Source organism: Nannobrachium achirus (genome assembly GCF_963921795.1).
Source record: "Nannobrachium achirus genome assembly, chromosome: 14".
Classification (NCBI taxonomy): domain Eukaryota; kingdom Metazoa; phylum Chordata; class Actinopteri; order Myctophiformes; family Myctophidae; genus Nannobrachium; species Nannobrachium achirus.
In genome coordinates, this window is record NC_137821.1 from 23,278,114 (window position 1) to 23,292,072 (window position 13,959).

General features: G+C 44.7%; 1 protein-coding gene across 1 annotated transcript; it reads right to left on the reverse strand.

Annotated features, from left to right (window-relative positions):
• Positions 1 to 1,007: 1,007 nt before the first annotated feature.
• On the reverse strand, positions 1,008 to 13,586 carry LOC308297928 (uncharacterized protein). The gene is made up of 7 exons (XM_080741492.1): positions 13,533 to 13,586; positions 8,674 to 12,561; positions 7,231 to 8,037; positions 6,359 to 6,408; positions 6,195 to 6,247; positions 5,183 to 5,503; positions 1,008 to 2,076 (listed from the first exon to the last, which is right to left on the reverse strand). The coding sequence occupies exons 2-7, from the start codon at positions 12,334 to 12,336 to the stop codon at positions 2,060 to 2,062; spliced, it is 4,911 nt and encodes a 1,636-aa protein (XP_080597618.1). The 5' UTR covers positions 12,337 to 12,561; positions 13,533 to 13,586; the 3' UTR covers positions 1,008 to 2,059.
• Positions 13,587 to 13,959: the final 373 nt, after the last annotated feature.

Below are 13,959 nucleotides of genomic sequence, written 5' to 3' on the forward strand. Positions count from 1 at the left end.
ATAGAGAGAGCAAGGGACTGAGTGGTGCGCGAAACGGGCAGCAGTGTGCAAACGGACTGACATAACGTGAGTTTGATTTTTTTATTTGCGTTCTCCGAAATTCACTCCGATATTCGGCCCGAAAAACGCAGCAGTGTGCAACCACCTTAAGGCCATAATGCTGCACATGGTGAGAACCAGCAATTCACAGCCATGTAGGCAATGTTGCACCTTGTTCAGCCTCACCTCAACCGTGAACAATGCTGTGTTCAAATAATGATGGTAAATGCTTGCTATGCTATTATTCATATGCACATCAGTTTGACACCAATAAGCAACTTAATTCTATTACAGTATATTGAGAAATGTGAATAAGTGCAGTATTGTTTCTTACCTCCACAGCTTTTATCAGTGCATAATACATTCAGTTAGACTAATCTTTTGTTAACCTTCAGGTGAAGAGGTCTCTATTTGTTTCTCAACATTAATTGCAACGTTATCTGCCAAAGCAGATTATTCCCTCTGGCTACCTTGAACCTCACCAACAATACGGTCACCTCGGCAACGTGTTCCAAATGCTCAGAGACATTTACGTACAAGTTCCAGACACTTTCACAGAAACAAAGCATGATCTCAAGACAGAAATTAGACAAATTATTATTAAAAGCAAAATAAGTACACTTAATTTGCACATTTGTCATAAATGAGGCCAAATTTATCCAGGGTGGTGTCGATAAATATGGCTTTTTTGGGTGATGAGCTACCGTTTTAGAAATACGTGAATTACTTTTACTTGGATATTCATTTATTTTTTGCAAAGCCTTCCACATTTAAGAGGCCTTCTCATTGAATCATAGAACCACTGCAAAGGTACAAAAGGTTTATTAGTACCGAAAAGGCATTTGAACATTCCCTTTTTAGCAGGTAAACAAGTAATCAAGTCAGAATTACATTCTTGTTGTAAGTTTAAAATAGCTTGGTCAGTTTAGGATATATACAGTTTGTTGTGTTTGTGTAGGCATGTTCTCTCTAGCAACATTTCTATCTCTGGCTTTGACTCTCAAAGCATTGTGCTCAATAGGACAGTTTCAGCATACAGGAGATCAAGATCTGATACAAAAACAAAGTGGAATGCATTCCTGACATAATGTGAGTAACATACAAATGTTCATCCATTTAACTACTCATGCAAGAAGGCCTTTGGATCTTAAATATTCACTAATGAGATCTCTAACATGGAATTAACTAGCTATATATACCAACAATGTCATTGATTGTAATTGAAGGATTCAATAAATAAGGATTAAATAAAGTTAGATTTTCATTTGCATTGGCTGATTGTTCAAAAAAACAAAGGGTAGAATAGTCCAATCGTACAGTAAAGGATTTGGCATTTCTCAACCACGTATGAGTAATAGCATTTTGTGTCATATTTACAGTGCAGAATGTTTATTTAAGGGTCAACAACGTCACATGGCAAAGCTGATATGAATAGCTGGAGTATTTGTCATTCTTTAAATAGTTCAGAAAGTTACAGTGAAAAGGTAACTGAATACAAAATATCATCAAAGAACAATAGCTAAGGTTCAGTGTTTTGAAGTACAGTATGGTGCATTACTGGCTACAAAAAACATCTGCAAAACATTAGCATCATCAGAACCCCCAGGCATATACACAACAACCCCATGCAAAGACCCCCCCTAGCAAGGGAATAGAACGGTCTTGGACCTGAATACCAGCTTTTTTTTAATCATCACTTGTGCAGTAAAAACTCTATACAAAAGAAACAAAATAAAAAATGATAGGAATTGTCAGCATTTTTAAAATAATAAAAGTTTTTTAAGTATTGTGCGGTGTGAGTGTGTGTGTATGTGTATGTGTGTGTGGTAATTGAGGTAAAGCTTCTTTAGTTGGTGTGTGTGTGTGTTCCTGATACAGCATTCACTTTCAAGTTGACCTTCTATAAAAAAAGGTGACCAGACTGACTGAAAATGTTTTTAATAAATAAGACAAAAAGGCGAGCTGACAGTCTTTTTTTCTCTCTCTTCCCGTCCAGAATTCACTCATGGAGGTCTGACATTTAGTTTCTTTGTGCTTCTGAAAAATAGGCAGCAGGGGAAACAAGTTAGTCAAAAATGAAACTCAGATTGTTTGGCAGTTAGCCTCACATTGTTGAACTGTTCTGGTATATAGCAGGGGTCTTCAACGTTTTCAGGCCAAGGACCCCTCAGTCGAGAGAGAGAGATGAAGCAGGGACCCTCCACAACCTTTTCAGAGATTCCATATAGTTTCATTGTTTGTTTGTCTGACTATCCTCGGTATATTTTACATTTCAGATATTTAACCACTTGAACCATCAATACTTAATTAACTTGACCTTTCACTCTGTACTTACTCTCTCTCCCCCCCCCCCCCCCCCCCCCTACACCAAACCTCTTTGCCGAAAATAGCAGATCTACAAGCTCACAATGTTGTGAGCTTGTAGATCTGCTATTTTTGGCTAAAGTTCTCAGAATTTGGACACTAGGGTTCAAGTGGTTAATATAAAAAAAGCAGAAAAAAAAGGTTTCTATCACACAAAGATTTGGAGGACCCCCTGTAGTAACTCTGAGGACCCCCTAGGGGTCCCGGACCCCCTGTTGAAGACCCCTGTTCTAGTATATAGGAAATACATGACCAAGCGAAAACTAACTCAGATGCAGATGGGGAAAAATGAAACATCAAAAAGCTAATGCCGATCATGCTCTGCCAAATAGGCGTAAACCGTGAACACTCTAATCGTGCCCATAACAAGAATGCATGCCACACATGCGTTTTCATACGCAGACGTTTTAATGACACAAAACTATAAATACCAGAGTAGTACTCTAGCTCACTGGTTCTCAACGTGGGGTCCAAACGGACCTTTATGGGTCTATAACTCTGACACTACAAATTTAACCTCATGGACCCCTAAGGGGGTTTACACTCTCAAGGTCCTTAAAGGAGTAGTTCACCCCCAAAATGACTTTTCTATTGATTACTCACGCCATGGAGACTTGAGTTCAATAATGTCTTTTTGTATTTGTCGCATTCCTAAGACAAAAATGTGATTATAGTAAATTTACCCCCACTGATTCCGGGCGGTGGGGACCCAAATGAATGGCAGTGGATGGGGAAACCGTCACTCCATCAGGGTACTTTTTAAATTTGTATTTATTTGTTTTATGAATGCGACAAAAAACAAAACATATTATTGAACTCAAGTCTCCATGGCATGAGTAATCAAGAGAAAAAAGTCATTTTGGGAGTGAACTACTCCTTTATACAACCAAGAGAGTGACGAATAAACAATCCAAAAGTTTGTCACGAATATTTTTCACATCAAACTATTAATTATGCTTCATTCATACAGGGTGATGCTTTCATTCGTGCTGAAAAGTCGACCTAGTTTTGAAAAGTAATTATACATTGTTTTATCTCCGCCCAATATTTACATTTAAATGAATGCAAATTATTCACATGAAATAAACGCTCCAGGGGTATCAGGACCTTCAGAGTTAAATTAACACAGAGATTAAAGCCTCACTATGTAACTTTTGTTTAATGAATAAAATGTAATTTTAGAGTTGAGTTAACCCATTTAGGCCTAGAATTATTGTCTGCTTTAACTATTAAAAAAAGCAGATATACAAGCTCACAGCGCGGCACCGAGTGCCGCGCTGCGAGCTTGTAGATCTGCTATTTTTGAAAAAGATGTGAAAATGTGTGCAAATCTTTGAATATAATGTATTTTCAAAGCGAACGTTTGTAACTCAAATTTTGCCCTGGAACTAAATATTTTGAGATGGGGGTCCGTGGCCAAATAAATATAATTTTGGGGGTCCTTCACATGAAAAGGTTTGAGAACCACTGACATAGTAGTCATAATAGTCTCTCAAGAACAGACTAACTGAGCTCCATTTAAGTGAAAAGGACCTTTTCTTTGACGATGGCTAGCCAGATTGCTGACATAGGTTTTAAAAAAAATCTTAGAAGGATTCAAAAGACACTTGTAGAATCGGGTCAAAATTCTTATTTTCACGATTTTTCAAAAATAGCAGATATACAAGCTCACAGCGCGGCACTCTGTGAGCTTGTATATCTGCTATTTTTCCAATAGTTAAAGCATAAAATAATACACTATAATGTGTACCTGTTCTAAATGAGTTGAAGAACAATAAAACTGGCACATCGCTGGCAACGGTGGAATACGTATTTACAAAATAGAGTCCGCACACTTGATTAAAAATGATGAAGCTGCCAGTCAGGCTTTATTATAATAAACAATAAAGCCGGACTGGGAGCTTCATCATTTTAATCAAGTGTGCGGACTCTATTTTGTAAATAAGATTACATTTATCCCCCGAGCAAGCAGGCTAACAGAGCCTCTATTAGCTCAATGTTAAAACATGTCAGCACTTGCGATGGAAACCGGGTTCAAATCCGGGGTATAAGAGGAAATTTACGTAGTGCTGCTTTAACATTTTGTATCAGATGGGGGTCCACTCCATGGCCTAATAATGCATTTAAATCCGGGGGTCCTTGACATTAAGAAGGTTGAGATTCAATGCTCTATAGCAGTGGTTCTCAAAGTGGATACCAGGGACTCTGTGGGTTCCTTTAGGGGGGGTCAAATTGACCCATACAAGTGTGTAACTCTGACAGGGTACAAATGGAACCAAATGAACCGGTTCATTTGGTTCAATTTGTACACTGTCAGAGTTAAGGGGACACCTTGAAATTTTAACGTTATGAGTACCTGAGATGAATAACAGTCTAAGTCCATATTTTAATTATTTTGAATATATATCTTTTTTGATTTACCAGACGGTAAACCACAAATTAGTCATTTTTAATCTGTTAAATTGTTAATGCACTCACCCCTAATTTTGTTCAATTGTCTGTTTTAATGTTATCTGCTCCCTTTATCTGCTGAATATTGCTTGTACTGACTTATACTGTTGTTCCACAAACTGTTTTTCCACTTTCCATAAGTATTATGTCTTATAATTCCTAATATACATGAGTTAAGTAAAAAAAAATCTAATTCAACAAAATGAGGGGGGAGTGCATAAAGAATTAAAAACGTCTAGTTTGTGGTTTACAGTCTGGTATATCTATATTAAAACATTTCAAATATGGACTGTTCTATTAGCTGCCTTCCCCCAGCTCCAGCCGTTACCTGCCAGGGCCCCGCCGTGCTGCCGCAGCTGGCTGGTGAAGAAGCGTTCCCGCTGGGAGACCTGCTCGTCGAAGGCCTCCAGGATGCGCCTGCGCTCCGGGGCGTCCAGGCTCAGGGTCTCCGGGTGGGCCTCCTCGATGTGGGCCCTCACCACCGCCGGGCTGTGCGAGTACTGCAGGTCCCCGCACACCATGCACACCAGCAGCTGGTTCAGAGGGTCGTGGTCCATGAGGTAGCGGTTCCTCCACACCGAGTCCGAGACGGGGCCGTCTTCGTTGTTGTTGTTGTCGTCGTACTCCGTGAACAGCGCGTCGGAGTCGTCTGAAGGGCGGTGGGAAAAAGCATGCAAAGGTCAATAACAGCTTTTACTATGCATCGTATGCCCTTATTCTTCAATGAACACCTCAACAAATCAATCATCTGCACAGTGATAAAAATGAAAGGATTTCTTAAAGAGGTGGTGCCATAGTTTTGTACTTTTTCTGTTTTGTATGTGTCTATGAAGTTAACATTATTCTAATAGGCCACCGGGTGGGGAAATAATGTGCAGATTTGTCTTCCCCGTGTATTTGTGTTTACTTCCTGAAAGCTGAAAGACAGGGCCTCAAAAGGCCCAGTCGAAAAACACAGACATCATATAATCATCTTTTACCATTCACCCAACAGCTGGGTGTGGCTAACTTCAGCTGGGTCACCACCCACCTGACAACCAGGCATACCTAATGAACTGGTGCGTGTGGCCACATAAAAACAAAACTTTCTGTACATTTCTTTTTTTAAGATCTTCTTCCTAGTATAATCAGAATACCTGATCATCATGTTTTAGGGGAGAAAGAAATCATGGCACTGCATCCTTAAATAATCCTACTACTAGGGTTGAATTCATAGAAAGAGGAACCATAACCACCCTAGCATCAAAATTCATCGCATATACTGTATACTGTACATACAGGTGAACATTTGGTGAAAATAGTGTCTAAAAGAATGACCTAAAATAAAATGTATACCACACCTTCCACTGGTGCCGTGTAGCTGTAATATCCTAGCTCAGCCTCCGAGGAAGTGCTGTGAAAGACAGGGCAAAGTTACTTTCACTCATCATCATCATCTATTAAGCTCATGATAATATTGAGCTTCCAAAGATAAAAATGTAATGCAAGAGTCACCGCTTCACACCTCATTTGCTGCTCAGAGTCCCCATAGGAGTGTCCCCACTGGCTAGAATCCTGCAGAGGTGACAGAGTAGAGGAGGATACTGTATGTCTGAGTTTGACGAAAAATGTTTATAGTACAGTAATAACTTTACATTCACAGTAGAATTCAGAGTTCCTGTAAAAAAGGTGCTGTAAGTGATACGTTGGGTTAAAACAACTAATGCTTTTGTTAAATGGTGCATTTATATAGTGTCTTTATCCAAAGCGCTTTACAGTGTGCATTACATTCACCCACAACAATGGAGGCAACCGTGCAAGGCACAAACCTGCTCACTGGGAGCAGTTAGTGGTTTAGTATCTTGCTCAAGGACAATTTGACACCAACCCAGGGGAGACAGGGATTGAACGCGGATTGAACCGGGAACTCTCCAATGCCCAAGCTGGCAGTCTACCTCCTGAGCCACTGCCACCCCAGTTAAAGCTCTATATTCTGATAGTTGCCAAATGCCATTTAGAGTGTTTGTTCAGTATCAGCCTACTGATGAGCTGGACACCCCTGATACTATCAGGGGTGTCCCCATCTCCCCAGCTCTTCAGTAAACACAAAATACATTTTCAGGTGGGTCACCAATTTTATAGAATCAGGAGAGACAACCCAATGATATAGTGTTCCAGTTCCAATGTTGTCTGCGTAAATACACGCACACAAGTTCTGTTACTGAACTAACACTCTATAGCAAAGATTGCTATGGGAATATAGAGCTATTTAACTCTTATTTGAAAATAATAGTAATAAAAGATCACTTAAAGCACATTAAACTTAAAGTGTAGAACATTTGCCAATAGAGACTCTATGATCTAATTACTAGGATCCTAGACCTCTCAAAGTCTTACCTCAGTCTCCATAGCCCGGTGCTGGCCCTGGGCCGGCAGGATGGGCTTCCAGTTGTTGGGGGCTCTCCTATGGGACAGGTCTCTGTCCCTAATGGCCTTCCTGGCTCTCTGCTCTTTCTTCTTCACCCTCCAGTACTCGCGTTTCCTCCTCAGGAAATCCTCCTCAGACTCCCCCGGAACGGGCTTTGGTGGAACCATGGTGCTGATGGGCACCAGCTTACTGGGAGACGATCCGAAACTCGGGGATGTCTGAGGTCGAGGGCAGGGGATTTTTATGGGAGTGGACGTGCAAGAGGAAGCTTGTCCGAGGGGCTCGATGGGCTGCAGGTTCATGCTGGACAGCGGGTTGTCTGGGGGTGTGAGCATCGGGAGAGTCGGAGCTGTGTCTCTATCTGTCCTTTCTTGCACTTGAAGTGTCCACTTTCTGACTTTGGGCGGATTAGATGCCGTTTCCTGTTGGTTTTCGACCAATAATAGTCTGCCATCCATGTGGTTACTGAGCGGGGTGACAGTAGCGACACTGCGTATAGGAAGAGATGTAGTGTTGAAGGTGGGAGGCGTCTGGAACGACTCTGTGTTCTGCTGCTTGATGGGAGAGATGGACACACTGCTGACGGGGGGCTTGACCTGGAGTGTGTCAGGAGGCTGGCCAGTGTTAGAGGTAGTGGGACTGACAACCAGGACAGTGGGGATGCTAGTCACTGCAGTGAGAATCGCAGTGCTGGGCTTGACTTGGAGAGCTGGCTTGGATGATGGACTGATGCCCTGAGCTGACTTTGCACTATTGAAGATGAATAAATTAGGAGTCTGAAAGACAAAGACAAGTTAGTTTTCATGTTAATGTGTGTCTTCAGATATTTAGCCGTTCAACAAAATATATGACAACATTAGTCAATAAACAGTTTTTTGAATGGTCATATGACACGGTAAAATCTGCCATGTTACCATTCAGCAAGGCACTCTAATTAATCTGAATGTACATTTTACAACTGAGCAATATTTATTTTTTCAGAGCCTCTCCAAGTGAAACACGCCCCCTCACTCCCTTGCTTAAGTGTCAAATGCCAGAGGGGTCTGTGGTGTGATAATTCAGGTTTCAGGCTCAACGGTGGCCTACATGATAAGTAAACTTATTTTGTGTATTAACCATGCCCAACTAACAATGAGCCTGGAGGCTACAAGTTTGCTTGGTCAACCAACTGACTGAGACACACAATTGCTATGTAAACACATAGCAGGTATTTACTTTAACAGACAGAAAATCTAAAATAATGAACAAAGCATCATGAAGAACTAAAATGTAACACAGAACGGTATTTAACTTTACAGCAGTTGCCTTTTTTTTTCTTCTCCATGAACTTTCTCATCTACCGCATCATTTCTAGTTCACGTCCTACCCTTTATATAGAGATGCCATTTAGGCATATTTTCATGTTCACTCACCTGAGTGGTTTTTGGAGACAGTTGTCTGTCACTGACCCGCTGTCCCCCTCCGACTCCCTGCCTTGCCTTGGACTTGGCTCTCTGCTGTCTCTTCATCAGCCGCCAGTATTCCCTCTTGTTCTGCAGACTGTTTACGCCACTCTCCTCTTCGTCCCCAGGAGGTTGCTGATGTCGTTGCTGGTGTTGTGTTGGCCGAGAGTGATTCTGTTCGTACCGTGGGCGCCGTTGTTCACACTGTTGATCTGTGGGCAGGTGGTGAAGCTTTGGGGGCTCTGGGGAGCAGCATTGCTGATGGCCCACTCTTTTGGCCCTCAGACTCTGCGCCCGCCGGGGAGAGGATAAGAGCGGGCCGCCTAAGGCCACCGTGGAGGTACGCAGGTTTGTGGGCGCGTGAGATGAAGATTTTGGGAGGGAGGCGGTGGACGAGGGTGGAGCAGAGATCGCCTCATTCATCTTGGGGGAGACCTTGGGATGGGGGCTTGAGGAGCGCTCGGGTGCCGGGCAAACATCTCCCTGACAATTCTTGTTTTCAGAGCCGAGGTCAGCGGCCACGGGGACCTTCTCCTCGTCTCCAAGAGAGAACAGAGATGCTTTAATCTCGTTCTTTGAGTCTTCGCCCAGCACGCAGGCCTCCGTTCCAACATCAGCCGGCTCGCTTTTGCACTCGCTGACTGTGCTGAGTGTCTCTTCCAGGAGTTTCTTCATGGAGGCCACGGCGAGGAGAGTGGTGGCCTGGCTGTCAGCACTCTGGGCTGGGTCGGGCTCTGACTGGGGTCCCAGGGAAGGTGGCAATGGAGCAAGTGGGGGTTTGATATCTGGACAGATGGCTTGTTCTGGCTGAGAATTTAGGTCAACTGCTGGTGTCGAGTCTCTCTCTTGTTTTACCTCGCCTGACTGCAGTGTGGTAGGCGCGCGGCGGGAAAGAGGCTGGATATTCACTGCATGGTTAGGAACATTTCTGCTTGGCGTCATATTGCTCGCTCCAACATTTGTAGCCTGTGTCAATTTCTGGATCCTCCTCCTCTGTAAAGCTGCGCTGACCCTGGCTTGTACACCCTGCTTTAACCTAGTGGTGCGCGCTGCCCTCTGCTCTCGTTTCTTCAGCCTCCAATACTCCCTCTTTTTCGCCATCCTCTCTTCCTCTGTCAGCTCCGGGTCCAGAGAGATCGCCACGAGTGATCGAGCGGGCACGAGACGGCCAGTGCTTGAGACGGACATTTTCATGACGCAGCCGCCCAGGCTCGCACCGGGGAACGCGCCGGGGAACGCGCCCTGTGGTTCTGGAGGGCGAGTGAGCTTGATTTGATGACCTGGACGATGTATGATCAAGGGGGGCGAACTAGCAGCGGTTTTATTTGTGCTTTCAAGCGGACTCCTCTGTCTGCTCAACAGCAACCTCGGGGGCTTGTTTACTCTCTGGCCTGCAAGTGGAAAGGAGACCTTCACCTGAGCTGGCCGGAGTGGAGGCGGAGGCCGGTTTTGTCTCATGGGGTCTGATAACATCACACTGTAACTAGCATTACCTCCAGGCCTAGGTTGATGATGAGGTTGGCGCTGGGGCTGTGCAGAGACATCATTACTGGGCAGGTGTACTGCTTCTTCAGTTTTGATGGCAGCTATAGGATTTATCGGAACTTGGGGAATATTAATAGTCACTGTGCCATCCTCTTTGATGAACCCTCCGATGGTCTCGGAGGCGTGGATGAGGGTGCTTCCGGTTGGCTGGGTCATAACGTTGCATGCCTCTGCCCTGGCTCTCCTCATGTCCTCGAGTATATTCTGGTAGCGCTTCACACGTCTCATCGTCGAATCCTTCTCCTTCAGCTTGGCCTTGACCTCCAAAGACTGCTTCGCTCGCTGCTCTCGCTTTTTGATGCGCCAGTACTCGCGCCTTCTGGCCGCCGTCTGCTCAGGGCTCTCATTGGGGTAGATTCTGGGAGGGTTCACAGCACTGAATACTGCGGGGGACGGAGACCTCCCTCTGAGGCTTCTGTGTCCCAGGAAACTCCTCTGAGTTTCAATGAATCCTCGTCTGGTCATCCTACATCGTGTGACTCCTCGATTAGTGTTATAGAACTGGATGTGATGGGGGAACTTCCTGTTTGGCTCTGTTGGGTGTTTCTCAACAAGCGGAGATGCGAGAGCTGCCTGCACCATCTTTTCCACGTCTTGTTTTCGTACATGAGATGTGAGAGCTGCCTGCACCATCTTATCCACGTCTTCTTTTTGTACATTAATCTGGACTGCTTGTTGGTGAGATGCAAGAACTGTCTGAGCTGTTTGTGTCACATTATCTACATGTGGGCTTTCTACTTTAATCTGGGCTGCTTGTTGGCGAGATGCAAGAGTTGTCTGAGCTGTCCGTGTTACATTATCTACATGCAGGCTTTCTACTTTAATCGGGATCGCCTGTTGGTTCCGCTCAGGTTTAAATGTCATTAGCTTAGGCGGTTGTAAACCATCATTCTCCTTCATGACAGTTAAGCCAGTATGTTTAGGCATGGAAGCTGATACTCTGGCATTCTTTAGCAGGCGTCCAGCATCTGTTAATGGGGTTTTGACCTTGGTTAAACACTGTCTCTGGCCTGCTCCTCTACCAGATGATAGTGATGGAAGGCGCTCCTGTACTGCACTGCCTGGCTGGCCCATTCTGTGCACCGTCTGCTTCTGTGGCACCACATCTGCGCTCTGCGTCCTCTCTCTAGTCTTAGCTATCCTGGCCGCGTGCCTTGCTCTCTGCTCTCGCTTCTTGATCCGCCACAGCTCTCTGCGCTTGGCGGCTCTTTCATCCTCAGATGCTGGGGCATCCTGCACGTTGCCAATGCCAGGGGGCTTCTTGGTGGTGACTGAGGCACTCTTTCTTCCTACTTGAGGTGTTGCGTTGGCCGGCCTGCCCTCCGCTTTGAGAGGAACAGGGGTGGACAAAGGAGACACGAGCGTCACACCTGTGGCAACACGGGTGGTTAACGGTTTGGATTGAATGCAGACGTTGGCTTGCGCCTTAGGCTGTGCTTTGGGCACCGCCACACCCTGCATAACCACACGCCTTTGTTGAGGTGTCACTTTGGAGGAGCTGCCGTTGAAAATAGTCACTCTGCCCTGTGGCTGGCATGGTGCAGAGTTGGGGGGTCGCACCATCACCCTGACTGGAGGCACTGGGGAGGGACTGCTGAGCGGAGCTTGACTGGGTTTGGATGAGGTAATGGATCCGCTCACTGCACCGCCTGTTGATAGGCATTTCACTGCGTCTCTGTTCACCACAGCAGCTTTCACCTTTTTGCTCTGACTGTTTTCCACTGAGATCTTACTCACCCCATTTCTACTAGACACTGGAGATATATTAACAACTTTTGGGGGTCCATAATTTGTCTGCAGTGGGAGAGAGGAGACAGTCATGGAACTTGATAAACCGGAACACGATACCAAAGCGACATTTCTGGGTTGAGATCTTTCCTCTTGTGTGGCTTGTCTCTGCGTCCCCCTACTCCCTGACACCCGGGCCCGCTGCTCTCGCTTCTTGGTTCGCCAGTATTCCCTCTTATGGGCAAGGGTGGCATCATCAAACTCCGAGGCGGGTCTGTAGCGCTGCGATGTTACATTGCGATTCTCCCCTTTGCATTTGGTGGGTGGCATGCTCCTGGTTGCTTGTACAGCCCCATCCATCGATCCACCAGGTCGCCACCAGCTCTTACCCTAAAATACCAGGAAGCTCTTCATTCGTCCATTCAATTCAGTTCATCTCCTCAGTGCTACTCCGTCCAGCATTCTCCCGAGGAAAGTGCAGTCCACTTACATGTTGTGAGCTAACACATTATGTTGTAATAGATGTTTTCGCCCTGCCCAGCCAGCTGCCAAGTCTCTCAGACATCACATCAGCATGGAGAAGTTCTGGGGGAGGAGTAATACATACATTTTATACAGTGCTTTCTGAGCCATTGCAATAAATGCTTGATTTTGGTGTAGACAAGATTTCATTAAATTGTATACAAATCCAAAGCAGTTCTCTACATGCTGTTCATTTCTTATGCATAAGTCAGTGCTAAGAAGCAATAAATGCAGATTAGCTACAATATGCAAGTACATTACAGTAGCCAGTATATTCAGTACCTAGTAGGAAAAGGCTATTATAGTAACAGTATAATAGTCATAAATGGTAAGACAAAACATTACTTTCACAAATAGAGAACACCTGATTTCGCATCTGAGCCTAAATGTAATTCAACATTTGTGTTGAATCCATTGAAATACGTGTGACAACAGAACACGGCGTTAAAACGCACGCACCGCGAAGCTTTACCATAAAAGCAGCATTTCCATTCATGATATCCGAATATTGTTCGTACAACGGTTGCAGATACTTTATCGCAAGACGCAAAACAAGCACATTTGACTGAAAAACATCACATAATGCAGCCAAAAATGTGTTTTAAGTGGCGGCATGCATGTTACTACTACAACCAGGAAGGAAGCGGAATGACACTGTCCCTTTAAACCTGTCCCTTTCTATCACAAATTATATCTGTCGAGAGAGCCATTTTTTCATTCTTTATTCCATTTACGTTTGATTAAAACGGCAATGTAAGCACGACCGGCCGTTGGGCAAGCGAAAACATACGCATAAAAACGGGTTTCTTTGAGGCGTTTGAGCGCATATCGTGCCTAAAGCGCTGCTGTCTCCAGCAGCACACAATGGACAAGAAGATCTTCCTCCTCCTCTCTCCTCTGTCCACACGGACTGGCGCCTGTCTGTGTCTGTTGTCTGTCTAAAATGACACCAAAATACCCAGTAAATGCGAGCTCACACCAACGCAGGACGCTCGAAAACATGAGGGGGGGAAATAAACATGCACACGCGTTACCTTTTTTAGTTAGCACCTAACTTTCCGGGACAGTTTGTGAAGGGTTTGGACAGAATATTGTGCCAGGACACTGCAGCTACTCTCCGCCAGGCAGGCAGCCTTTTCTCTCTCTCTCTCTGTGTGCAGGGGCGTCACAAGGGGGGGAAAGTGGGACTGGGTTACTAGGGCCCAAGGTGGAGGGGCCTTTAGCTATTGAAAAATAGCAGATATGCAAGCTGGTGCCGCACTGCGAGCTTGTAGATCTGCTATTTTTTTTAAACGTGAAAATGTGTCAAAATCTTTGAATATGTATTTTTTAAGCGAACATTTGTAACTCAAATTTTGCCTCTGGGAGGTCCCTGGAACTAAATATTTAGAGATGGGGGTCCGTGGCCAAATACATATCATTTTGGGGGTCCTTCACATGCAAAAGTTTGAGCACCACTGA

What these genes read in the sequence shown, in the direction of transcription:
- LOC308297928 (XM_080741492.1), bottom strand. Translation starts at nt 12,336, where the DNA reads ATGGATGGGGCTGTACAAGCAACCAGGAGCATGCCACCCACCAAATGC. An exon ending in TGTCTCCAAAAACCACTCAG is followed by an intron (nt 8,038 to 8,673) that starts GTGAGTGAACAT and finishes TTTGTCTTTCAG; the next exon opens with ACTCCTAATTTATTCATCTT. An exon ending in ACCGGGCTATGGAGACTGAG is followed by an intron (nt 6,409 to 7,230) that starts GTAAGACTTTGA and finishes TCACCTCTGCAG; the next exon opens with GATTCTAGCCAGTGGGGACA.